This window comes from Lutra lutra, chromosome 1, assembly GCF_902655055.1.
Source record: "Lutra lutra chromosome 1, mLutLut1.2, whole genome shotgun sequence".
In the NCBI taxonomy this organism is placed as follows: Eukaryota; Metazoa; Chordata; class Mammalia; order Carnivora; family Mustelidae; genus Lutra; species Lutra lutra.
The window spans coordinates 69,294,337-69,321,691 of record NC_062278.1 but is presented as its reverse complement, the minus strand read 5'-3'; the positions used below and the strand labels follow the sequence as shown (position 1 = coordinate 69,321,691).

General features: G+C 45.8%; 1 protein-coding gene across 9 annotated transcripts in view; it reads right to left on the bottom strand.

Moving 5' to 3' along the window:
• Positions 1-21,759, bottom strand: part of LOC125098101 (uncharacterized) — a 52,414-nt gene extending 30,655 nt beyond the window's left edge. For 5 of the 9 annotated variants that reach the window (XM_047726531.1, XM_047726583.1, XM_047726565.1 and 2 more), the window contains exons 1-7: positions 21,092-21,677; positions 17,469-17,697; positions 15,519-15,671; positions 11,800-11,948; positions 9,106-9,246; positions 8,351-8,496; positions 2,301-2,396 (exon numbers count right to left, since the gene is read on the bottom strand). In XM_047726531.1, coding sequence (XP_047582487.1) covers positions 2,301-2,396; positions 8,351-8,496; positions 9,106-9,246; positions 11,800-11,948; positions 15,519-15,671; positions 17,469-17,648 — 865 coding nt within the window. In that variant the 5' untranslated portion in view covers positions 17,649-17,697; positions 21,092-21,677. The other 4 variants (XM_047726548.1, XM_047726539.1, XM_047726557.1 and 1 more) reach the window with 4 other exon arrangements.
• Positions 21,760-27,355: the final 5,596 nt, after the last annotated feature.

The following is a 27,355-nucleotide window of genomic DNA, read 5'->3' as shown; positions in this document are numbered from 1 at the left end:
AACACCAGATTGCCAGCAAACCACCAGAAGCTAGGAGAGAGGCAAAGAACAGACTGTCCCTCCAAACCTCCAGAAGGAACCAGCCCTGCCAACACCTTGATCTTGACTTCCAGGGTCCAGGACTATGACACAATGTATTTCTGTTGTTTAAGGTCAAAAGAGGCAAGTCTGATGTTTTTGTGCCAGGTTTTAACAGCTGAAAGGTATTATTGTGACCTAGCCCTCAACATGGCTCTTATTTAAAAGCTGAAGGATGAACAGTTGTATTGTTCTCTTTTTGACTTTTCCCTCAAACTACCTACCTTCCATGGGGGTTTAACTCCTCCAGGGCCTACACGGGGGCGTGGGGGTTTGGAGGTTTGGGGTGGGGGGTGGCACACAGGTGGGGTCATTCACGACTACATTCAGACTGTCATCGCCTACTGAAGTTACGCATGCATTCTGTGTTTTTATATGTATAAGAAGCATTAGCTTCTGAAACATAAAGACTTTAGGGGCACCTGGGTGGCTCCAGTGGGTTAAAGCCTCTGCCTTCAGCTCAGGTCATGATCCCAGGGTCCTGGGATCGAGCCCCGCATCGGGCTCTCTGCTCAGTGGGGAGCCTGCTTCCCTTCCTCTCTATCTGCCTGCCTCTCTGCCTACTTGTGATCTCTGTCAAATAAATAAATAAAATCTTTAAAAACAAAACATAAAGACTTTAAAGTATTAACCAATTTCTTTAGCCTTCTTTGCCATTCATTAATTTAAAACTTTTTTTAAATCAGGGAGACTCAATAGATAGAAGTGTCCAGAGCTTTTCTCTAGCCTTGAGAAGCCTTAAATCTCCCAGACAGATTTGGCCGTTTTGGGCTTCTTGCAATGTCAAGTTAACCACACAGAGGGACGCACACATTCAGCGTTTGTCCTAGTTAACCACTTGCTGTTAGGTCTAGATGCAGAGTCAGAATTAGTGACCCAGCAGTCCTCTGTCCTCAGGTGTCATCAGGCCCATTATAAGGACTGTCCCCGGGACAGCCACCTGCCTTGGAGACACTGACCATCCTTAACCCCACAGGAATCCTACCGACTCCTCTGAAAGGAATTTTGGTTGACAATATCCCCAAACTGTAACTGTCTAAAACAAATGATAACCTAAACTGGTTCTTCTTTTCCTTTTTTTCTCTTTTGGTAGATTTTCTGAAATCTATTAGCACTATCCAGTGGAAAGACTGTATTTATACCAGACAACAGAGTCAGGTCTGATAAATTGTCTCCCTTTACATTTTCAGTTGGCTTTTTAGCTTGCAGGAATCTGTATTTTTCTAATTCAGAGAGATCTCACAGAGAGACAAGGTTAATTGAAGGGCAGGAAAAAGACTACACCACGCGAAAACAGATTAAAATTGAGGAAGAAAAAGGCAAAGGGTAAAGAGCTACATCACAAGGGCCTCTTACCTTCCACACACTAGTTGTAGGGAAAAAAATAAATTAAATGGACTAAAACAAAACAACACCAATTTAGGTTAGCCTAAACCCTCTAAACAGTTTGCCAAAGACTATGCTCATGACACAACTAATGATCATCTAGCGCTCTATCTTTATAACCTCAGCATGTGACAGCTGGAGTGAGATTTAGGGAGCTGTGAGTGCGAGTTCCTCAGTTTGCCACTAGGATGCTGAGACACAGGCACAGCTTCCCCACCACTTTGCTGTGAACCTTTAAGACTTGGAGAGCTTCTCGGGGCACCCGGCTGGCTCAGTCAGAGGACCATGCAACTCTGGATCTCAGGGTCGTGAGTTCAAGTCTCACATTGGGGGTAGAGAGTAGGTACATAAATTAAAAAAAAAAAAAAATATATATATATATATATATATATATATATATATATATATATATACTTGGATAGCTTCTTGTTTCGTTTAATCCTGCTCAGACATTTTGGAGTTGGTGATTTCTTAAAACTGCCTCTGACAGACTCTGTTTCTGATTCTGAGCAGTGAGGGTAGGAGAGAAGTCTCCAAACAGAATTTAGTAGGTCCAGCTGGCTCTTTAATGCAGAGACATTCCCAAATCAGCCCACACCCCAGAATCGATTTTGGCTTGCTGAATGTGCCGAAGACAAATCCCTCTGGTGGATATGGCTAAGGTGCTCTGTGTTTGGTTTATAGGAAACCATAAGATACCGGGTCTTCTTTCTCTCCACAGGAGTTTCTCTGTTTGGGTTAGTTACTGTAGTAGCAAGAACTAACAGCCCATGAAAGGTGGAAGGGATTTACAGATGAGGGAAGACGAAGGGATAGTTGAATCAACAACCACATACCTTTTTTCCTCCTCTCCTTCCCTGAAGTAGTTTTCTGTGTTAGAGTTCCAGGCAACTCTGTAATCTGGTTCAAAGCCGAACTGCCCCTCTGTTTGGCTGTGTGGAAAAGAAAAAGATGGGGTTGGGGGGCTGTTCAAAGTTGTATGAATGGGTTTTTACGCACTTCACTATTGATTATTTCCTTCAGTTTATGCACACTTAGGACAGAGATGTTTCTTGTAAGAGGATTATCCGACCGACCGATTGTCAAATCCCCTTTGCTTCGGTTCAGTCCTGTCTTTTTCATGTCGCTCTCTCTTCAAAGGCTTAAGGAGAACATTCAACCAAGTAGGCCCCAAGTTCGTCCTAAAGGCCTCATGTAACTGCTATTCATTCCACAGCTGCCCTCTATAAAAAGTGGCTCCAGATCTTTCAGATTTGTAAGAATGTAGCAGACACATTTTTGGCATATTTTTAAAAAATCTGAGTATGTTATTCTAGAGTCATTCTAATTCTAGTCTTTCTCATGTGCCTCACATCCCAAGCATCAGGAAATGGGACAGATGTGGAACTTGACTTCCTCTGCCACTTGGGTAAACCCCCTCACTTCCCACCATCACCTCCCACTGGATGACAAGAGCCTCCGAATGGGCCTCCCTGCCTACCACCCCCACCCAGTCTGTTTGCTACACAGATCGAGGGGTCCTTCTCAAACCTAAATAAGTCCTAACTCCTGCTCCTTTGTTGCTAACAAGCCCTAGAGCCCTTATCCTTATTAGTGCCCAGGTATCCTGCTGCTGCTTGTCGATAGGCCTTGGGTCCTTGGTGCGGGCTCTTCCCTCTGCCTCGAGTGCTCTCCTCTGTTACAGTTCTGAGTGCTGAGAAATCTTGTTCATACAAATGGGGATAGAATAGGGTTGTCAAACTTAGCCTGCCTTGTCCCCCACACATACAGGACATCAAGTTGAATTTAAATGTCAAGTAAACAAAGAATAATTAGTTAAGCATATCCCAAACACTGCATGAAACGTACTTATAATAATCATCTAAAATTCAAATTTAACTGGGTAATCCTAGAAGGAGTTTTATCACAGCGGTATGATTACATTCTTTGAACTCCTGTGTGATAGGCTAAAAAATCACATTGTGGTGGGGTACCTGGGTGGCTCAGTGGGTTAAGCCTCTGCCTTCAGCTCAGGTCATGAGGTCATGATCTCAGGGTCCTGGGATCAAGCCCCCAGTCGGGATCTCTGCTCAGTGGGAAGCCTGCTTCCCCCTTTCTCTCTGCCTGCCTCTCTGCCTACTTGTGATCTCTGTCTGTCAAATGGATAAATAAAATCTTAAAAAAAATTTTTTTTTAAATCACACAGTGGTGGATCAAAATAAAAATAATTTAGAAGGATCTGTCAGTTGATAACTCAATTAAACCCTCTTTCAATTTTCTTAAAACCAAAAATCGGAAGCCCCATGATAGCTAAAAACCGGCATGTCACTGAGTTATCAGAGTCATTCCTTTTCTTTAACACTTCCACTAAAATTTTGAATTGTCTCCATTTTTGCACCCAAGGGAAGACAATGTCTGCTCTGATACTGCATGTGAAAAGAAGCGTCCCTTTCTTTTGCAAAGTAGAATGATTGTGACCCGGGATATTAACCAGGAGTACTGGGTCCTTATGAAAGTTCAGAATCTGGACATTTCTTTAAAACAATCCACACATCCTCGAACACATCCCCCCCGCCTCCGTTTTCACATACTCTGTGTCTTAGTGCGTTTGGGCTACTAGAACAGAATACCATAGGCCAGGTGGCTTCTGAACAACATTCATTCATTCCTCACAGCTCTAGGGAAGTTCGAGATCCAGACACCAGAGGATCTGGAGTGCGGTGAGAACCTCTTCCTGATTCACAACTGGCCATCTTCCTGTCATAACCTCACATGGCAGAAAGGGTGAGGGAGCTCTCTGGGTTCTCTTTTATGAGAGCACTAATCTGGTTCAAAAGGGCTCTGCCCTCATCACCTAATGACTTCCAAAGGCCCCGCCTCCTAAACCATCACCTTGGGGATTAGAACTTCAACATATGAATTGGGGGCGGGACACAATATTCAGTCTCTAGTACCCCTGCTTCATGACAAGAGCTGCAAAGGAGAGGGACCAGGCTCGGTCCAGGGGTCGGGCAGGCTGAGCACAGATTGGTGTGGATGGCAGGTCAAGTTCCTCCGCTCAAGAGTCACATTTTGGGGGTGGAGGGGCTGTTCCTGTGACCAGAAGAGGGCTGGAAATATTCCATTATTATTATTATTATTATTTTGCCTCCTGTGCTTCTTTTTTCATTTATGACTCTCCCCCTGGCTAAGAAGTGAAATCAAGATGGGAAAACGAAATGTGCCTGAGCAGAGGTCTATCCATCCAGCTCCGAAATACGAAGTACTTTTACTCTGGGCAGGTATGGACGTTACTGGTATGGACTACGTGTTTGTAATCCCCAAATATTCCGATGTTGGGTCCCCAGTGTGACCGTAGTTAGAGATGGGGCCCCCAAGGAAGTCATGAAGGTTAAATGAGTAGGACCCTGATCAGATAGGGTTAGTGTTCTAACTGGAGAGTCGCTAGAAAGCTCTGCCTCGTTTGCCCTCTGCTGACACACCTGGGAAAGGCCACGTGAAGACAGCACGAGGGCGCCCTCTGCAGGCCAGGGAGAGAGCTCTCACCAGGAACAGACCCCGCAGGCACTCTAATCTGGCGCTTGGGGCTCCCAAAACTGCGAAAAATGAATCTGTTTAAGCCGCCCAGCCCGTGTTATTTTGTTACGGCAGCCAGCGCAGACTAATACAGTTACCCAAGAGGATGCAGAAGAGCTAAAATGTACCAGCTGACCTCCCTAAAAATCAAGGTTCGAGCGAATGAATAATGAGAGAACTTCTCAGAGGTTCTGCGAGCTGACCACTGACCACAGGGCCCAGCCCATCTGGGGCAGCTTCCACCCTGTTCCGGGCTGTGGTGAAGGATGACAGGGCAGGCACTCCCGGAGGTCAGCTCTGCCTCTCGCTTGCTTGGCTCTCTGGGAAAACAAATCCAGAACCCTTCAAATCAAGCCTTCATGCTACTTTGGGCAGAACCCCACTAGATAGAACCACCAGACTAGGAGACCTCCACGTTCCCTCCCCACGCCCTGTCCCTTCTTTGCCTTTCCAATCCCACACCTCACACCTGGGCCTGCCTGCCCCATACCAATCCCTTGAGACAGTGCTTTTATATTGCCAATTCTTTTTCTTTTCTTTTCTTTTTCTAAAAAAGATTTATTTATTTGAGAGAGGGAGTATGTGTGTGTGCACACACATTCAATTATTTTTCTTAAAAGACACAGATTTACTTGGTTATTTCGGTCCTGAAATTACAAAACAGGACCTCATAAATAGGACCCTGGTGCCAGTCTTGTAAAAATAGCAGAGGGAAAGTTGTATTTGGATAGCAAACATTGTTTTCCAGCTTCCTTTTGTATATTTATTGGGTTGACTGAAATGTCAAATTCAACAAATAACCTATAGAATTCTGATACCAGGAAAGTTCCTAAAGGGAAGATAACTATTGTATTTATGAATCTCTCATAGTTATAAGTTCTTTGTACTCACTTCCACAAAGCAGCCTTGTCTTCAGCTCTTTTAATAGTGCAAGTCAGTGAATCCTTTTTTAAATTGAGATAAAATTAACATGTAACATTCTATTATTTTCAGGTGTATGACATAATGACTTGATATTTGTATATATTGTGAAATGTTCACCACGGTTAGTTAACGCCTATCACAACACATGGTCACAAATTTTGTTTCTTGTGATAGACCTTTTAAGATCTACTCTCTTGGCAACTTGTTCTTTTTAAGATTTTATTTTGTAAGTAATCCCTCCACCCAGCGTAGGGCTCGAACTTACAAACCCTGAGATCAAGAGTCGCATGCTCCACCGACTGAGCCAGCCAGGCGCCCTAATGCAACTTCCAAATATACAATACAATATATTTAACAGTGGTCCCCATGCTGCACATTAGCATCGAGCTCTTTTTTTTTTTTTAAAGATTTATTTATTTATTTGACGGAGAGAGAGAGATCACAAGCAGGCAGAGAGGCAGGCAGAGAGAGGGGGGGAGAAGCAGGCTCCCTGCTGAGCAGAGAGCCCGACGCGGGGCTCGATCCCAGGACCCTGAGATCATGACCTGAGCCGAAGGCAGAGGCTTAACCCACTGAGCCACCCAGGCGCCCCAGCATCGAGCTCTTTATTTTCATTTTTTTCCAGCAAGTAGAGCGACTGTGTTCGCCAACATGCCTCAAGTTTACTCTCCCGGAAAAAGGTTGTTATGATAATAATGATGACAGTAACGATGATAATTAGTGTCCCTCAAGTACTTACTACATGCCAGGCTTCATGCTAACTGCATCACATTACACCACTTCCTCCTCACTGAACACTCTGAGGTAGTTATGTTTATTTTGTAGCTGAAGAAGCTAAAGTTAGATCAGTTTGATAATTTGCCCAAACTAACGCACAGCTGGGGTAGGATTTGAACGCAGACCTGATTCTAAGTCTGTGCTGTTAGCCACTTGCTATAGTTTCTGTTAACAATGATTCAAAGTAGTCAGCTTTCAAATGGGTCATGAACATGTGTATTAGGGATCTATTAAAAGAAATGATCAGGCTTCTATAAGGGAGTAAGCACCTGTTGTTCTTGTCTGTCCTGTATCTGTCCTCCTCATCGGCCTGCTTCTTGGACGGACCACCACTCCGCTCCCTGGCAAATCACAGGGTTCTGATTTGGCTGCCCACCAGTATGCTCCCCCTCTCCCCCTGGTGGCTATGTGATCAGTCCTGGTTAATTATACCTTAGCACATCCTGTGCTGTAGGGACTGGTCCGAGGTATGTATGTGACCCAGGGAGGGCCAGCAAGAGCCTCCCCCGGGGATCTGACCCACAGTCACTGGAAGACAGAGGCTCACACTTTCTGGCTGATAATAAGCCATGATGTTAGAGCCCTGGGACAGCTGGCAGACGTGACAACTGCTCTTTCCTGCCTGGAGAAAGGCTGACCACACTGCGATAGAAGGCCCACACTCAGAAGGGAGGCTGAGTCAAAAGCAGCAAACTTGGGGTCTCCTGATGACATCATATGAGCCCCTCAGTTCAGCTGTCTCTGAAGACAGCTGTGGACATCTCAGTTATGTGAGCCAATAAGCCCCTGTTTACCTTGAATTCTGCCTGGGTGGTTCTCACTCTGAACTGAAGAGTCGTGAGAAACATGCCATACTAGTTCCCCACTGCAGCTAGAACAAATGACTGTAAACTTAATGGGTTAAAACAGTATAAGTCTATGACCTTACAGATCTGGAGGTCCCAAGTCCAACATGGGTCTCACAATCAAGGCCTTGGTGGACTGTGTGTCTTTTAGTGGCTCTGGGGAAGGATTCCTTGCCCTGCCCTTTCCAGCTCCTCGAGGCCACCTACATTCCTTGGCTGGCTGCTTGCCCCTTCCTCCCATCACTCCAACCTTTCCTTCCACGGTCACATCTCTTGCAAAAGTCTCTTCGCAAAGACGCTGTGATGACACTGGACCCACCCAGAGAATCCAGGATAAACCCCTGTCTCAAGTCCCTTAATGTTATCATATCTGCACAGTCCCTTTTGCCACGTGAGGTAACGTAATCACCAGTTCTGAGGATTAGGACAAAGACATTGCTGGGGGCCCATTATTCTGCTCTCATTCAGACTCAGGAAAAAGAATTTCCACTGACCACTAGGAAGGTTACTTTAAAAAAAAAAAAAAGATTTTATTTATTTGACAGAGATTACAAGGAGACAGAGAGGCAAGCAGAGAGAGAGGAAAGGAAGCAGACTCCCTGCTAAGCAGAGAGCCTGATGCAGGACTAGATCCCAGGACCTTGGGATCATGACCTGAGCCGAAGGCAGAGCTTTAACCCACTGAGCCACCCAGGTGCCTCTAGGAAGGTCACTTTTAATTGCAAAGCAATTTCCTTCTTTTAGGTAGGCCCAAAGAGTGGAGGGTCCAGGTCCCCAGCACTCACCCTGCAGCTGATGAGGGGGGCTCCCAGGGTCTGGTGGGGCCGTGGCCGGCTGTTCTCTCCCCTGCATCTCTGCATACTCTGCGATGGGTCTGAGGAGAGCCAGAGCTCCGGAACATTGTAAGAAATTGCCGTCAAGGTGCAGCTCACTGGAGAGGGGTGAAATACACTGGTCATTTGATGTTATTTTTACCTCTGCAAATGTGGCTTTGAGGTCTTCACCTCATAAAATACTAGACCTGGTTATAAAATAGTAAATAATCATAATAGATAGTAGACCATATTGTAAAAAACAGACCTAGGGACCATGTCATAGGACCCAAAACATGCCTGTAGCACAATACCCTTGATTCTCAAGTGTAACTAAAGGATCTTTCTCTTATCATTAAGAAAAAGAAGACAGGGGTGCCTGGGTGGCTCAGTGGGTTAAGGCCTCTGCCTTCGGCTCAGGTCATGATCCCAGGGTCCTGGGATCGAGCCCCACATCGGGCTCTCTGCTCCGTGGGGAGCCTGCTTCCTCCTCTCTCTCTCTCTGCCTGCCTCTCTGCCTACTTGTGATCTCTGTCTGTCAAGTAAATAAATAAAATCTTTAAAAAAACAAAACAAAACAAAACAAAAATAACTGGAGGGTAGAAAAAGAAGGCTACAAACATAGTGAGAAGAAACTGGGAGGAATTGGTGGGTTAGCGGATTTCACAGCCAAGCTGGTTAGGTAACTGAAGACAGAAGGTGGGAGGCGAGCAGGGGGTGCGTCTCACCTGATGGCAGTCTGGCATATGATGGTACTCAGCCGGGGTCCGCTCTGGGGCACCAGACCACAGTAGCGCAAACTGAGGGCTTGAAGCCTCTGGTTGTTCTGCAGGCCTGAGAAAAGACTCTCAACTTCTTCCTTTCCAAATCTAGAAAGAAATGATGGCAACAAATAAGTGACTTTTATAAAATCTATGTCACCTGTTGGATAATTCATTTTAAGGGACTCCCTACAGCGGAACAGATTTTACGGGATCTTTACTTTGGGTTTCCACGCCCGGGGCTAAGGGGGTGAGCTGGGTGACTGGGGGCGGGGGTAGCCTGCATGTGGAGGAAGGGGAACCCAGAATCTGTTTCCCAGGGGAAGGGAGCAGGGCACGGTTTGAAGTACCCATTCAAGGGAACAGATAGAGAGTGAGATCTGGACCTGGAAGACAGGAGAGATTGCCTAGCTGGCAGGGATGAAGGGGTCTGGGAAGACCCCAGCAGCAGGAGGCTGTGTAAGGAGAGAGCAGGGTCTAGGAAAATTCAATCTCTTGGCCCTCCTTCCTGGCCCTGTCTTGCCCCTCACCTTCTCACCTAGTCCTTCGACTTTGTGAAGAGCAGTCACGGGCATCACGCCCACACAGCCTCTGGGTACAGGCATTAGGTCAGGAAACTGAGCAACAATGAGGTAGAGGGACATCTTCCGCACATTTGGAATGTCAGTGTCTGAACTTTCAAATGAGGTGCATCGTATTAACAGAAATGACTTCTTCAATTTACTAGTTCAACCAACAAGTAGTTACAGAAGGCAGCTACTGTGGTGGGTGTGGGGAGGCAGCTGCATATGAGAAAGAAGGGAATCCTACCTGGTGGGCTGCAGAGCCTCCCAGAGAAAACCGGAGGGAAGTCCCCAGAGGCCAAGAACCTACAGTTTTACCAGTGCTGAGGTCTCAGTGGTGATTCCCAACCACCCAACCCTGATACTCACGGTGTCTCGGGAATAGCCAGATTTCAACTGATAATGAAAATAAGCTGTTTTGGGGCACTGGGTGGCTCAGTGGGTTAGGCCTCTGCCTTCAGCTCAGGTCATGATCTCAGGGTCCTGAGATGGAGCCCCGCACTGGGCTCTGGGCTCAGCATGAAGTCTGCTGGAGACTCTCTCCCTCTCCTTCCACCCTTTCCTCTTTCCCTGCCCCTCCCAGGTGATTAAAATAAGTTTTTTCCTAACATTGGGGATTCCTTTTTTCTCCCTTCTGTCTTCCTGCCAGTGCAGGTCTCTGGGTCCAGCGCAGGAGCTGGAGTCCAGAAGGGTCTCAGCAGGGGGGCTGGTTCTGCCCAGTGCAGTGTGGGAAGCTGGGAGACTCCCAGGCTGATCCTCAGTCACTACTGGGTGTCCTGAGGACACTGGCCTTCTGCTGTCCTGTGTTAGGAAACCCTGACTGAGGCTCCCCCAAGCGTCTCAGAAACATGGAGAAACTCCAGAGATAGTCCCTCTCCTCAGCTTTTGTGGATAGACTTGTCTCCACCAGGGCCCTAATCCCTAATCTCACATCACATAAGCAGGTTGAAATTATTTATGGATGGCACACTATAAGACCCCCCAGCAGTCTAGTATCACAGATCAGAAGTGGGCTCAGATTGAGGCAGCTGGATTCACATCCAGCCTCCATCCCTAATAGCTGAATGGCCTTGAACAAGCCAGTTAATCCCCCTGAGTCTTTCCTCATCTGTACAGAGTCAAGGGATAGAAATGGTACATACGTACATACCTGTCATTATATATCCTACGTTCATACGTAATGGTACATATCCCTCTGCTGTTGGGAGAGTCAATGACATAAACTGTGCACTGTGCTTGGCACCCAGTTAGCACTCGATAACAATTTGCTGGTATTATTATTATTATTATTACCCCCTGACCCTCCCCTCACAAGACTGGGCTCTTTTCTTCCCTAACCCCACACCTTTCCTCCCACCTCCACTCCTGGTGAATAATGGCCTGTCCTGAATGGGGTCATGGTTCCCCTTGTCCAAACCACCACTAAAATCTATATGGACATTTTTTGTGACACCCAGGCTTTCTTTTTTTTTTAAAGATTTTATTTTATTTATTTGACAGAGATCACAAGTAGGCAGAGAGGCAGGCAGAGAGAGAGGGGGGAAGCAGGCTCCCAGCTGAGCAGAGAGCCTGACACGGGGCTCGATCCCAGAACCCTGAGATCATGACCTGAGCTGAAGGCAGAGGCTCAACCCACTGAGCCACCCAGGCGCCCTGACACCAAGGCTTCCTACCTTGTATTACATGTAACCTAGAGCACGTTCCACATAGTCCTCTCTACTATCCCGAGGGCTTCTTTGCTCAGGGCCATTGCCTTATATGTATTTGTATCTTCCTTAGTGAAGAGCACAGTGTCTTGCACAAACAGGCCATCGACAAATATTTGTTGACAGAATAAATTAATAAAAGGAAAGTAAGGAAGGAGGAAGGAGGGGTGGGAAGGAGAGAGGGAGGAAGAAAGGAAAAATGAATGAATAAAGCCTCTTTTTGAGAACCCTGACATTTACTCAGAAACATTAGCTCTAAGGAGGTGTTGGAGTATCCGCTTCCAGCGATGACCAGATGAGGCACAAGGAACCAGGCCACTGCCCTCCCTGCCTTTGCCTCCCTCAGCCAAACAGCGGCAGAGCCCTGAAGGAAGCCTGCATTCCAGCCTCACCTGCTGTAATCGAGGATGAGAGAACGCAGATGGCTGCATGGCAGAGCCCTCCCAAGTCTCTGGAGAGACCACAGATCCATCCTGCAGTCAGTGAGCTCCAGGCTGGTAAAGGGGCAGGCGGCACTCCCCTTCAACTCCAGAAGCGAAGCCTAGGAACGTGAGGTGAAACCATGCTCATGCAAGGGAGACAAATGTGCTCTGTGTTTTCATGTAACCCAAAAGCCCATTATGTTCATTACATCAACAGTTCGCCTTTAGGACAACTTTCTAATTCCCCCAAGGAGAAAGTGGCATGAAAATAAAATAACTGCCCTTTAAAAGGCAATGTGAAGAATTAAATGGGAAACACCAAGCTTTGTGATGAGATGAGATATACTGCAGCTCATCTTTCTCTGTCATTGGGGGCTGAATTGTGTTCCCCCTCATTCATACATTGAAGTCCTAACCTCAGAATGTGACTGTATTTGGAAACAGGGTCTTCAAAGAGCTACCTAAGTTAAAATAAGGTCTTCGGGGTGGGTCCTAACCCAGTAGGACTGGCTTTCTTATAAGAAGGAAATCTGGACACAGATATGTACAGGGGGAAGACGTGAAAATACAGGGGAAAGGCGGCCATTTGCAAGCCAAGAAGAGCGGCCTCAGAAATCACCAACCCTGCTGACACCTTGAGCTCAGACTTCTAGGCCTTCATAACTATGAGGAAATGAGTTTCTGTTGTTTAAGCCGTGCAACCTGTGGTTATGGTAGTCCCAGCAGACTAATACAGATGTTGATATTCTAACCCACAAATTTGTCCTCCTAGGGTTTGTCCTTTCAATAGGGAAGTGCCGCCATGCCAACCTTTGTATAACTAGGCAAAAATTATAATAGTCAGATTACCTCCTAAGTATTCATTGTTACTGGTATTAGGATTTAGAGGTCTCCTCAAAATTACACCACACAGGGTCGTCTGGGTGACCTAGTTGGTTAAGTGTTGGACTCTTGATTTTAGCTCACGTCATGGTCTCGGGGCCATGGTCTCAGGGTCCTGGGACAGAGCCCCATGTCGAACTCCGTGCTCAGCAGGGAGTCTGTTTCTCTCCTCCTCTCTCTGTCCTTTCCCGTGCTCAAACTCTCTCTCAATCTCTCTAAAATAAAATCTTAAAAAAAAAAAGAGCTAGACCATGGAAATTTAGCAACAAGGTGTTTCTCATGGTGAAGCCACGGGACTGGGGGCAACACATGAACATTTGGAACCATGTCAAGGTCTCTCAGTCTCCTGAACAGAGGGGCCTATGGCAAGGACATTTTTTGTGGTAACGAAGGATCCCAGTGACAACTAAATCCCTACCTGACAGAGGGAGGTATTTAAAGCTACAAATCACAAAGGCCACCTTTTAGCAGTGAGAATCACCACAACCTAAGGATTTCTTCAGTTCAGAATTTAAACCTAAAAGAGGCTTTGGTGGGGTCGGAAGGATTTAGGGTTTCCTGAGGCAATGACATGTTGGTCAGAGATAGGGTTCCAAATTATAGTTTGGCTGAGAATATAAGAGCCCTTGCAGCCTTAAGTACAGAGCTGGCGTTTGAGGTCTCTTTTATGAGAAAACACCTAGCCTAAGTGCTGGGTTGGATTTCGCAAGCTGTGTTTCTGACAGAGGAGGCAGTATGGGACGTCACTGTCTATGGTAACACTGGTCTGTGCAAAACAGACTCTCGACCCAGGTCCCGACAGTCTTAACCAGTGGTTTGCAGTGTCACTCCTGGGGCACTAGGCCTGTGTGGGCAAGACCACAGCTATCGACCACAGAATTCCTCAACGGCCTCCAGGTGACCAAGAGGGCTACATTTTAAAGAACTGCTAAGGATCACTGTTGATATGCACGGACAGCATACTATGGCCTGCTTAAATGGACCGGGTCCCTGGACTGACACTTTCAATAAAAACAACTATAAATTCTGGTTATGCATTAAAGGTACCTTTTTAAAAATTTATTTTGAATTGTGGTCAAATACACAGATAAAATTTACCATCTTAACCATTTTTGGGGTACAGTTCAGTGGCATTAAAGACATTCACTGTTGTTGTACAACCCTCAACACCATCCATCTCCAGAACTTTTTTCATCTTGTAAAACTCAGACTCTGTACCCATTAAAAAATAACTCCCATTCTCCCCTCCCCCACAACGTCTGGCAACCGCCATTTTATTTTCTTTCTCTATGAGTCTTAACTACTCTAGGTACTTCCTATAATACAATGATATAGTATTTGTCCTTTTGTGACTGACTTATCTTACTTAGCACAAGTTCCTCAAGGTTCCTACATATAGCCTATGTCACAACTTCCTTCCTGTTAAAGGCTGAATAATATTCTATTGTATGTGTATCCAACACTTAGTTTTCTACTCATCTGTTAATGGACATTTGGATTGCTTCCACCTTTGGCTATTGTGAATAATGCTACCATGAAGATCAGTGTACAAATATCTTTTTGAGATCTAGCTTTCAATTCTTTGGGGTAGATGTCCAGAAGTGGGAATTGCTGAATCATATGGTATTTCCATTTTTAATTTTTTAAGGAACTTCAATCCTGTTTTCCATAGTGGCTACACCAATTTACATTCCCACCAACAGTGCACAGGTTTTCCTGTGCTGTCCATGTCCTGTCAACACATTATGCTCTATTTTTTTTATAGTAGTAGCCATACTACTAAATGAGATACTACCTCATGCCATACTAGTTGACATGAGGTAGTATCTTATTGCAGTTTTGATTTGCATTTCCCTAAAGATTAATGTTGAACATCTTTTGTGTGTTTATGATTTATTTGTATCCCTTCTTTGGAGAATGTTTACTTAAGTCCTTTACCCATTTTAAAATGAGGTTGTTTGTTTTTTGTTGTTGTTGAATTGTAGGATAAAGAAATTATGGTATATTCATATAGTAGAAAACAATATAGGGGCACCTGGCACCTTAACTGGGCTCAGTCAGTTAAGCGTCTCACTCTTGATTTCAGCTCAGGTAATGATCTCAGGGTCATGGGATGGAACCATACATCGGGTTCCATGCTCAGTGCAGAGCCTTCTTGTCCCTCTCCCTCCCCCGCTTGTGCTCTCTCTCCCTCTCTCGAATAAATAAATAAAATCTTTAAAAAAACTATATAGCAATGAAAATGCATCAACTATAGCTATACAAAAGTAAAATATAATGACTCATAAAAACATAATGTTGTACAGGCAAAGAGAAACACAAAAGAATGCATACCGTATGTTGCATTTTATAAAGTAAAAAACAGGTAAAACTATAATGTTTGGTTATCAAACATTATAGTTTTACCTGTTTTTTTTGTACTTTTTTTTTAAAGATTTTATTGATTTATTTGAACAGAGAGAGAAAGAGATCACAAGTAGGCAGAGAGGCAGGCAGAGAGAGAGGGGAAGCAGGCTCCCTGCAGAACAGAAAGCCCGATGTGGAGCTCGATCCCAGGATCCTGAGATCATGACCTGAGCTGAAGGCAGAGGCTTTAACCCACTGAGCCACCCAGGCGCCCCTGTGTTTTTGTACTTTTACATAACTTTGAAATGTTTCATTAAAAGATACATTGTTTTTTTTTTTTAAAGAAAAGCTTAGAGCATATCAGTCAACAACCAAATGAACTATAGCTGGAATACGTGCTATTATGCTTATATTCAATTTTAAGTTTAATTGAAGGAATACTTCTAAAACGCATGACTCACCAGTCTGGCAATCTCTGGGTTGCTCAGTTGAAGGCTCCAGATACAGATCTCTTTCCCCAGCATATAACACTCATCTCGAATTGTCATGAGCAAAGGTTCTAAGGAAATGGGTAGGACGCTTGTTGGGGAGTCTTCAGGTCTTACAAGCATAAACTGGAGTGTCAGAAAAAAAAGTACAGGTGGGAATCATAAAGAGATGTCCATGCATAGAGAAAGAGTGCTGTCATCAGACAGTACCAGAACATTTGGAAAAGGCAATTAGCTTTGGGTCACACGTGCACTGGGTGGTAATTCAATACAAACTTATGAATTTCTTGCCATATGCAAGAGCAATCTTACAGGGCACAGATTTTTCCATCAGGTTTCTACTCATTATTGGGTCAGAAATCAATTGAGTAGGTTGTAACCAGCTTTTTTCTCTCTTTCTTCAATGAAATAGAACAGAAGAGAAATTATCTGAGCGTATCCTATGCAGTAAAAAAATAATTATCTCATGAGACTCTTACTTTAGTGATGCTCAACATCAAAATGGAGATCCAACCAGAGCACCCCTCGCAACATAAAGAGCCCAAATGGTCTTATGATTCACACCAGTATTTATACATCGGGTCCTGATGTTATTTGCATTTCTGATAGTGATTTTAATTTAAAATGTTTAGAAAGGGACTACAAATTTGAAACATTTAATTGAAAATGTTTGCTGAAGGGACTACAAATTTGAACAAGGTTTATGATGAACTCTTATCATTAAGTAGTAAAGGCTAATTATAAGATGTACAATAGAAAAAAAATAAATTTGTAATTATTTTATCACAAAAAGATGGCTCTGAGAAGCTCTTGTCCTGGGATGAGCAGGGAGATGTATGGGGAAGTCCAGAGAAGCAACTAACTACAAGAGAAGGAATTAGAAAGACCTAGGAGGGCAGAGAGGACAGGAGACTAGGAGAGAAAGTCTCCTGTCCAAAGGGGTGAACGGGGAGAGGGAGGTGGCAGCTCCCTTGGGAAGTGGAAGTTTGGCAAAAAGGGATGGTGGTTAGGGAGGACTTTCAGAGATCCTTTTTATGTGGGGTACAATGTAATCACCCTCCCATGCCCCAAAAAGCTTCAGGAAAAATATGGGTAGGATGGATCTGGGTCAAAGTCTCCTTAGAATAATGATTATTTTTCGGCACCCATCTCTAATTACTTTAACTTATTCTCTTGGTTAGTGCTCAGCATTTTAGGGCACCAGTAGGTGTTTGATTATTATAATACAGACTGTCTTTCTGGGCTGGCCACAGGAAAGCTGGAGAGCAGGCCAGTCTGTCCTTGAGTTCGAGCACTGCCCCCTCCCCCCGCTTCTAGACTAGCAGGCACCCCTTGCCAGAAGTAGACCATTTCATTTCAGGGCTGGCCTCTCTTCTTTCCCCCTCCCAATCGACCCCTAGAGTCAATCTCAGAAAAGATAGGACACCTGATTTTTTTGTTCTGAAATCCTGTACTTTGGGAGTTAGAATTATGTGTTTGCTGATCTCGCTCCAAGTGAGAGGGGAAGGATAGGTGAGTACGGGGGTCTGGCCTGATGATGACAGGGACACCACTGTCGAGGGAAACATTCCCTTGGAGGGATCCCGTGGGGTGGTGGGAGTGCTAGGCATGGATGTCCTGCCAGATGCCCAAAGTGGTCTTCTGTGCGGGACTTTTCAGAGGTAGAGTGGGAGGGGCTTGTTGGCCACTCCAGGTGTGGTGTAAGAAAGGGCAGTGCTGCTCAGAGGACTGGGGTGGTAGATTCGAGGTAGAAGCAGGGAGGCAGAAGTGCTGAGCAGAGCCCCAGTGCCAGGAGCAGGCTTTGGACTTCAGACAGGCAGGCAGACAGGAACACAGAGCGATGACTGAGGACCCGTGTTCTTGGGGCAAAACCCTAGTCCATTCACTTCCCAGAGGAGTAAGCAAAGGAGGCCACACACTCACTTTCCTAAGAACCTGTTCGTTGTTGATGCTGGTTTTCAAGTCCTGTCTGATGGCTGGACACACAGATGTCTGCGTCTGGGCACAGTGCTTTTCATACGTTTTCAGGAACTTCCGAAGAATTGGAACGATGGGCAGGGGTGTTTCTTTAGTTTTTTGCTTTCCTTCCTTTTCCCTTGGCATTATTTTACTGTGTTAGATTCTACCTGGATTCTGAAAATAGCACCTTGCCCTGAAACCCAATACACAGATGTCTTTTGAAGGAGCAGATCACATATCCCCCACTAAAAATTGGTAAATATTGCTGACACCCTTCTCTGCTTAAAGTGCCTCAGGTATCTTAAAATGGGAGAAGGGAATGAAGATGGATACCGTTGAGTAAAACTGTTCTATTTCCAGTATCTATTTTCATGGATCCATGTTCTTTTAGATTCTTTAAAATGGGGCAATAGGGGCACCTAGGTGGCTCAGTCATCAGGCATCTGCCTTTGGCTCAGGTCATGATCCCTGGGTCCTGGAATCAAGTCCCGCAGTGGGCTCCCTGCTCAGTGGGAAACCTGCTTCTCTCTCTGCCACTCCCCCTGCTTGTTCTCTCTCTCTCTCCCCCTCCCTCTTTCTCTCTCTCTTGCTATGTCTCTCTCTGGCAAATAAATAAATAAAATCTTTCAAAATATAAAATAAAATGGTGTGATACCCTTGGAACTCAGTTATAACATTAATGGTGGGCACTAAATATTGCCAAGGACATATTGATTTTTAAATGGCATAGTTCTCTTTATAGACATAATTCTTGCCAGGCAGCATATCCACAGGGGTTAAGAATGCAAGCTTTGAAGGGGAACAGACTTGGATTTTAGTCTTGTCTCCACCACTGGACTCACTGGGGTGGACTTAGGTATTTTTTTTTTTAAGATTTTATTTATTTATTTGACAGACAGAGATCACAAGTAGGCAGAGAGGCAGGCAGAGAGGGAGGAAGGGAAGCAGGCTCCCTGCCAAGCAGAGAGCCTGATGCGGGGCTCGATCCCAGGACCCTGGGATCATGACCTGAGCTGAAGACAGAGGCTTTAACCCACTGAGCCACCCAGGTGCCCCGGACTTAGGTATTCTATGAAGAGTTTTGAAGCCTCTACTTCTCCATCTGTAAAATGGATTATGGTTGTCACCAGGATTAAGGAAGGTAAATTTATAAAGCACTTAGAACAATGCCTGGCACATAGTAAAAGTGCTCAATAAACTTTATTAGTACTATGAAGTGATTCTTATTTTCCTGGCCACAGGAAGCCACCCAGCAGTAATGATCTGTCCCTTCAATTATCCAGCCTTGAAAGGTCCCTCCATGTGATAATGTCACCAGCTAGATCTCTTCTTTCCGGAGTACCATTTTTTAAAAAAATTAACATATAATGTATTATTTGCTTCAGGGGTACAGGTCTGTGAATCATCAGTCTTACACATTTCACAGCACTCACCATAGCACTTACCCTCCCCAATGTCCATCATCCAACCACCCTATCCCTACCCCCTCACCACCCCCACCCAGCCAGCAACCCTCAGTTTGTTTCCTGAGATTAAGAGTCTCTTATGGTTTGTCTCCCTCCGGATCCCATCTTGTTTCATTTTTTCCTTCCCTACCCCCCGCCCCCGCCTCTCAAATTCCTGATATCAGAGAGATCATATGATAATTGTCTTTCTCTGATTGACTTATTTCACTTAGCATAATACCCTCTGGTTCCATCCACATCATTGAAAATGGCAAGATTTTGGTTTTTTGATGGCTGCATAGTATTCCATTGCAGATAAACACCACATCTTCTTTATTCATTCATCTGTTGATGGACATCTAGGCTCTTTCCATAGTTTGGCTGTTGTGGACATTGCTGCTATAAACATTGGGGTGCACATCACTACATTTGTATCTTTAGGGTATATACCTAGTAGTGTGATTGTTGGGTCATAGGTCAGGCAAATGAAACCTGAAACCACCCTCAGGTGACTGGCAAGGGCCTTGACAACACCTCCCAGACCACCCAGACTATTTGAACTAAACCGGTGACTCACTTCTGCTCAGATGGGGGGTAGTAACCTTCGGAATGCCTGGCAATGACCTTTACCTCATTATAATACTAAAATCCCCACCCAAGGAAGGGCCTCAGCCTCATTTACATAACAAACAATGTCCGTATACGCGTGTTTCCTTAATGTACATGTGGGACCTTATGCCCACCTCTACACATGATGACAAGGCCTCCCTATCTAAATATTCATCCTAACCCTAAACAAAAGGAACCCATCCCCACCTCTCTGTCTGTCTCTCTTTCATCCAGCTTTGAAAGCTATTTCCTGTGATCTCATTATTTGCTGCAAATAAAGTTTACTTTGTGGGACAACTCCACCTGGTTTATCTGTGACTCACGAGGAACTAGCAACTCCGAATTCGTTTGGTCACAGTAACTTAAGGAAATGGTTGGTTCTTTGATCTGGGTTCACAGAGACAAAAGTTTATGGGAATTATTAAGAGGACTTGTTTCAAGAAGAACCAGTTTGAATCCTGTGTCTGTCAATTATTAGTAGACTGACTGTGACTAGTCCACTTCATGTGCCTGAACCCTGTCTTCTTCGTCTGTAAAAATTGTGGGACTATAATCTCTTTGGCATTTGTGGGGATTTAATGCAAATTAAATGTAAAGTTCTTTCCTTGGTACCAAGGGGATGTTGATGGGTGATGATGATGATAATAAAGAACTATTATGAGGGGGCGCCTGGGTGGCTCAGTGGTTAAGCCTCTGCCAGGTCATGGTCTCAGGGTCCAGGGATGGAGCCCTGCATCAGGCTCTCTGCTCAGCGGGGAGCTGGCTTCCCCCTCTCTCTCTGCCTACTTGTGATCTCTTTCTCTGTCGAATAAATAAATAAAATCTTAAAAAAAAAAAAAAAAAAAAGAACTGTTATGAGGAATAAGGAATTAGTTCCTGGTGGATACTTGGAACAGAGTCTGGCACATAGTGATGGCTCAGGTGGGGAGGCTGAGGCCTAGTGAGGGAAGTGATTTGCCTAAGGGCAAACACATAACCAGAGCAGCTGGGATTCAAATTCAGGCAGCCTGGCTCCACAGTGCAAATTCTTAACCACTCTGACATACCACCTAGAAGGTACTGATACTGACTGTATGTTTTCAATTTCCTCCTAAATTCTTATGTTGAAGCCCAACCCCCAGGGTGATGGTATTTGTTTGATAGGGTCTTTGGGAGGTGAGCAGGGTTAGATGCGGTCATGAAGGCAGGTCTCCCACCATGGGATCAGCGCCCTTGTAAGAAGAGACACAGAGTGGGGCACCTGGGTGGCTCAGTGGGTTGGGCAACCAACTCTTCATTTCACCTGGAGTCCTGATCTCAGGGTCATGAGATAGAGCTCCAAGTTGGGCTCCATGCTCAGCCTGGAGTTTGCTTGACATTCTCTCCCTCTGCCCCCACTCCCACATTCTTTCTCTCTAAATAAGTAAATAAATAAAATCTTTAAAAAAGAAGGAAAAGAAGAGGAAGAGACACTAGAGAGCTTAGTTTGTCTCCCTTGAGATGGCTGCCACCGCCAAGCCAAGAGAAAAGGCTCCAAACCTAGCTTCCTGGCACCTTGCTCTTGGATTTCCAAGTCTCCAAAAGTGTTAGGAAATGAATTTGTTGTTTAGGTCACCAGTCTATGGTATTTTGTTAAGGCAGTCCAAGTTAAGGTTGGTACTATGTAACATCACTGTTCACAATACGAAGTATTTCTCACCAGCCTCTTCTGGGTATTTACAGGAGTACAAACTACACGCATAACATTCTGGAAGTACTCTATTAAGGCCCTCTTAAATCTCGAGCTTTTCACTTGAAATTTTATCACGAGCGTTTCTTCGTCATTTCCATGTGCAGTAACGCGTGGCTCAGGCTGACTCATTAATGCGCATTTAGTGGAGATGCCGCATGCTCTGCTAACTGGGACTCTCCGAGAGCTGGGGACGGTGAGGTGAGGGCTGCGGAGCAGAGAGTAGGGGGCGGAGGGCCCTGCCTTCTCGAGACGGAAGCGAGGCCCACTTGCCCCGGGCCTGCTGCTCGCCCAGCTCCCCCTCGGAGTCCCAGGGGCTAGGGAGGAGCTCCGGGCCTGCCGCTGCCCGCAGCAATTCAGTACCTCCGGAGAGAACGCCGGCCACCCACGCCGCAACCTGGTCGCCGGCCCGCGCCCCGCACTCACTCCGGCGCCGGATCCCCGCGTCCCTCGCCGGCCGGCATCCCGCGAGCGCCCTGCACCTTAGCGACGGCGCAGGGCGGGGCTGGAGAGGTCTGGCGCGGGGAGGCGGAGGCGGAAGGGGGCGAGGCGGAGGCGGGAGGAGGAGAGGGATTGGGGGTGGCGGCGGGAAAGCCCTTCCAGAGTTCGGGAGGGTGGGCGTGGGCTCCGGCTCGGGCTTGGGCATGGAGAGCACCTGGGGTCCTCGCAGCGTGGTGAGGTCGTCACAGCCAGTGGCTCTGCGATGGACGAGGTCTAGGAGGAGAAAGAAGTGGGGGACCCGTGGGCCTGGCCATCAGTGGGGCAGGGGGGGGACGGGGGCAGAGGTCGCCTAAGGTAGCTGCGCGCCACTCCCGCCCGCAGAGGGCGCTCCTGCTCCCGCGTCCCCACCCCCATTCCCAGGCCCAGGAGGCAGAGGGCGCGGGGATAAAGGGGGGCAGCTCAGGGCAGGGCCTGGGACGCAGTTTGGCGGGGGTGGGGGTGGGGTAGTATTGAGTGAGGAAGGACAGGCAAAAGCGGTTGCAGTTTAGGAAATGGGTGGGGGAAGAAAAAGGTTTTTAAGAAATTTGGCCGTGGTCAGTAGCTTTGGGGCTCGTAAATTTAAGGATTTGGGGACAGAATAAAGACCCCTAAAAAAATTCGTGTTCTAGGGCCGCCTGGGTGGCTCAGTGGGTTAAACCTCTGCCTTCAGCTCATGTCATGATCTCAGGGTCCTGGGATGGAGTCCCACACCAGGATCTCTGCTCAGCAGGGAGCCTGCTTCCTCCTCTCTCTCTGCCTACTTGTGATCTTTCTCTGTCAAATAAATTTTAAAAATCTTTAAAAAAGAAGGAAAGAAAGAAAGAAAGAAAGAAAGAAAGAAAGAAATCTATGTTCTAATGCTGGAACCGGTGAATGTGTTGCTTTTCGTGGCAAAAGCGACTTTGCAGATGTGATTAAAGTTACATACCTTGAGTCTACGAACATAAAGCCCAGAAAACTCACCACCCCTACCACGGTGGTCAGAGACATTGTTGGCTTTGAAGATGGAGAAAGGGTACCCTAGCCAAAGAATTCCCACAGACTCTAGAAGCAGAATAGGTGAGGAAATGTGTCCTCTCCAAATGTCCACAAAGGAACCCAGCTCTGCTGACACCTTGATATTAGAACCCTGTGGGACTTTTGATCTCCAGCACAGTCAAATAATAAATTATCAATCTCTTAGGGTATAATAGTCTTGCGTGCCTGGGTGGCTCTGCCCGTTAAGCCTCCCACTCTTGATTTCAGCTCAGATCATGGTCTCAGGGCCTTGGTCTCTCCTCACTCAGCGTATAGTCTTGTTGAGATTCTCCTTATCCCTCTGCCCCTCCCCCTGCTGGCACAGGTGCCCTCTCTGGTGCTCTCTCTCAAAAGAAATAAATAAAATCTCTTTTAAAAAGGACAAAAATGGGCTCTTCATGAATGTTTGAAGGAAGAATGAATTAAAAAAGAAATTGGATTAAATTAATTCACATTAAACTGCAAGTGGAAAATAGTCCATTCTCCTCCAGGGCTACTTGTATTTCTAAGCTTGTCTTTTAAACTCAAACGGCTCTGATGGAAAAAAATTTGTGGCACAAAATGAATCCAGGAGGTAGGGAAGAGCAAGGAGGGATCCTGCATTTGGTCAGACATGACTTTCTAGCCAGTGTGCCCCCATGAGTCTGGATTAATCCTACTTGTGCAGCCTCCTCCTCCTCTGCTGGACGGGTGTTCCTAGGATGCCACCAGAAAGGGGCTGTGATGGAGGAGAACTACAGAGGGAGGCGGGCACCTGGGTGGCTCAGTTCTTAAGAGGCCTTTGGCTCAAGTCATGATTCCAGAACCCTGGGATAGAGCCCCCAAACAGGCACTCTGCTCAGCAGGAAGCCTGCTTCTCCCTCTCCCACTCCCCCTGCTTCTAGTCCCTTTTTTGCTGTCTCTCTTTCAAATAAATAAATAAAAATATTTTTTTTTCTCTGATATTCTTTTTTTTTTCTTTTTTTTTTTTTAATTTTTTTATTTTTTTCAGCATAACAGTATTCATTATTTTTGCACCACACCCAGTGCTCCATGCAATCCGTGCCCTCTACAATACCCACCACCTGGTGCCCTCAACCTCCCACCCCCCACCCCTTCAAAATTCTCAGATCGTTTTTCAGAGTCCATAGTCTCTCATGGTTCACCTCCCCTTCCAATTTCCCTAAATAAAAATATTTTTTAAAAAAAAGTACAGAGGGGTGTTAAGAGAGTGCACTTACAGGTCACTGACAGGGACTCAAACACATGCTTAGGGATCTGGGTATGATGACAAAGGCCACTGCCCAGAGGACAGGGACAGAGTAAGGGTCAGAAACTAGATGGACCACCTTGGATGAGACGAGAAATCCTTCTTATGCACAGTGGGACAGTTCAAGGAAATAGAACACGAGGATTAGGTTCAGCTGCAAGTAACAGAAACCCATTAACCCTGGTTAAAACAATATAGAAGTTCATTTCTCTTTCATGTAAATGAAATTCATGAATAAGCAGTCCAGGGCTGCTAGGGAAGCTTCAAGATCATAAGGAATCCAAGCTCCTAATACTTTATTACTCTGCCATCCTCTGAGTTCCACCTCATGGTCCAAAATGGTTTCTGAGCTCCATTTTGACTACATTTCAGAGGAAGAAGTAGACACAGAAATGTACATTCTCTCCATATAAGGACATTTCCCAAAAATTGCACGTGGCACTTGTGCTTAGACTCCACTGGCCAGACTTATGGACATGATCATATCTAGCTGCAAAAAATGATGGGAAATAGTCTTTATTCCAGGCAGACATGTGCACAGCTAAAAATGGGGGCCTCGGTTACTTACAGAAAAAGGGGAAGATGGACATTGGGAGGTGACAATCTGGACCAGCAGCCAGGATTACAGGGGTAACGGGAGCAGTGGGTGGGATCTGCATCAGTTTACAAGCACAGCCTCGGTTCCTCACACATTGAGCATTTGTAAATCAGAGGCAGGCCTGGAACTCATTTCACCGTTGTTATAATTTTAGGTGTGACTCACATGGGCTGGTTAAACATGTGTTTTGGGTTCCGGCAAAGCTGGCCACGCTGCTGGCAATCTTCCTACTATCCATTCTCCACTTCTGCCTTGCTGATGTAACTTGATTTCAGCATGGCCACTGGCAAACCAGGCGAGGAAAGAAGCTTCCCCAGGCTTCCTTGTGTATGGGGTGACCATGTGACATAGCACTGACAGGCGCCATAAGCAGAAGCCAATAGATGAGGCTGCTCGGAAAGCTCTTTATTTTTAAAGGTTTTGTTTTATTTATTTGAGAGAGAGAGAGAGTGAACGAGTGAGAGGAGAGACAGAGCAGGAGCAAGAGAGAAAGAGAGAACAACAGGGAGGAGTGGCAGAGGGAGAGGGAGAAGTAGGTTCCCCGCTGAGCTGGGAGCCCCAAGCCGAGCTCGATGTGGAGCTGGATCCCAGGAACCTGGGATCATGACCTGAGCTGAAGGCAGATGCTTAACTGAGCCACCCAGGTGCCCCTCAGAAAGCTCCTTAAAAAGAGCTGGGTTTTTGTCTTTTGTTCTTTCATTTGTCCTCTTTTGGGATAATACAGTCATTGTGCTGAAGGTGAAGTTGCTATCTGGTACATAATCACCAGACATCACAGTCTGGATGGCTGAGAAGATGGATAGAAGGAGTCGGGGTCTCGGAGAGCATCGTGGAGCAGCTGACCCTGTTTGGGCTGCCCTCTGTGTATTCTCATTACATAAGAAAAACACTCTGATTTATTTAATGCCAAGCTGCTCTGATTTCTAATACCCACAGTAGAATAGAGGTTTTTGGAAATGTGAACTCCTGGAGTGATGCATTTTTTTTTTTAAAAGATTTGATTATTTTAGAGAGCCAGAGAGCATGAGCAGGGGGAGGGGAGCAGAGAGAGGGAGATAAGCAGACTCCCTCCCTGACTTGGAGCTCGATCCCAGGACCCAGAGATCCACCTGAGCCGAAACCAAAAGTCATACCCTCAAATGGCTGAGCCACCCAACCATCCCTGGACTGACGCATCCTTAGAAACTGTGCAGACATTCAGTTTCAAAGTTTAAGAAGCAGGCAGTGAACCAGTTTTACATTTTTTAAAAAAGATTTTATTTATTTGTCAGAGAGAGCGAGCGAGCGCAGGCAGACAGAGTGGTAGGCAGAGGCAGAGGGAGAAGCAGGCTCCCTGCTGAGCAAGGAGCCTGATGTGGGACTCAATCCCAGGACACTGGGATCATTACCTGAGCCGAAGGCAGCCGCTTAACCAACTGAACCACCCAGGCATCCCCCAGTTTTACATTTTTTATTGGGATTGTTTTATTTAGAATTTGTATTGCTGACCTCTCTCTGACGCACACAGTAACTGTTGTGAAGAGAATAGCGGTTCTGGAGGTAAGAAATAAAGACACAGTCTCTTTGGGGTTTTGAGAACGACTCTGAGTATTGAACCGAAAATGTGACAACCAGCCCTGCTGGCAGCCAGATGGTGGTTTCCTAACTGCAGGTCAGCGATGTTTGGACAAGCCTACCCCCTCTCATGTGTTTGGAACAAGACAGATCTGGTCATTTCCCCAAACACAAAAGTGATTAAATGACCCCCTCTTCTGATGAAAAGGAGTGACTTCTGCTCCTTCACCAGTTGCACAAACTCTAGTGCTTCCGCCCTCCAGATAAGATTAGATGTCCAATTACCAAATTGCTCCATTCTTTTTGACAGCATGCACTCTAGGACAGCCTCCCCTGTTCCTCACGCCCAAAGGAGTCACCCAGCAGATGGCCCATCCTGTTAGAAGCCTCTAACAGCTCCCTCCTGAGTCTCTAGGGCCTTTTGCACCTGCTCTTAAGTCCATAAACCCAACATATTTTTTTTCTTTTACTGCAAGTGAGCTCCTAGCAATCTGTGGTGAACAGCCTTTAGCAGAACACCCCAAAGCTGGAGAGCTTTTTTTTTTTTTAAAGATTTTATTTATTTGAGAGAGAGAATGAGAGAGAGAGAGAGAGAGAGAGTGAGCATGAGAAGAGGAAGGGTCAGAGGGAGAAGCAGACTCCCTGCCAAGCAGGGAGCCTGATGTGGGACTGGATCCCAGGACTCCAGGATCATGACCTGAGCCGAAGGCAGTTGCTTAACCAACTGAGCCACTCCGGTGCTCCCAAAGCTGGAGCTTTAAGCCCCTCCCATCTCTAGTTTTTCCAATAGACTCAGTCGGAATGGTTATTAGTTCATTAACCTTGGCCTCCAGTAACTCCTCAATTTCTGTTTGTTTCCTCCAGCACTGCATGGCAGAATAGGGGTTAAATTAATAAATAGAAACTCTGGGGCTGGCACCCACGACCTGTTTTAACAAGCTGTCTAAGTGATCCTGAGGCATGCTCAAGTTTAAGGTCCTTGGTTAAATGAATAAATAAAATCTTTAAAAACAAATAAGAAATTAATCAGGTGACACTTGACAGGCTTAATAAACAGAATTATTCTTACTGGAGAAGAATTTTAAAAGTATTGTTACAAAGTGGCTATAATAATTTTAAAGGCTTTCAAATACTGCTGGTTAATCATAGTACGTGTTTACTATAGCAAGTTTGAGAAATACTTAAAAATTA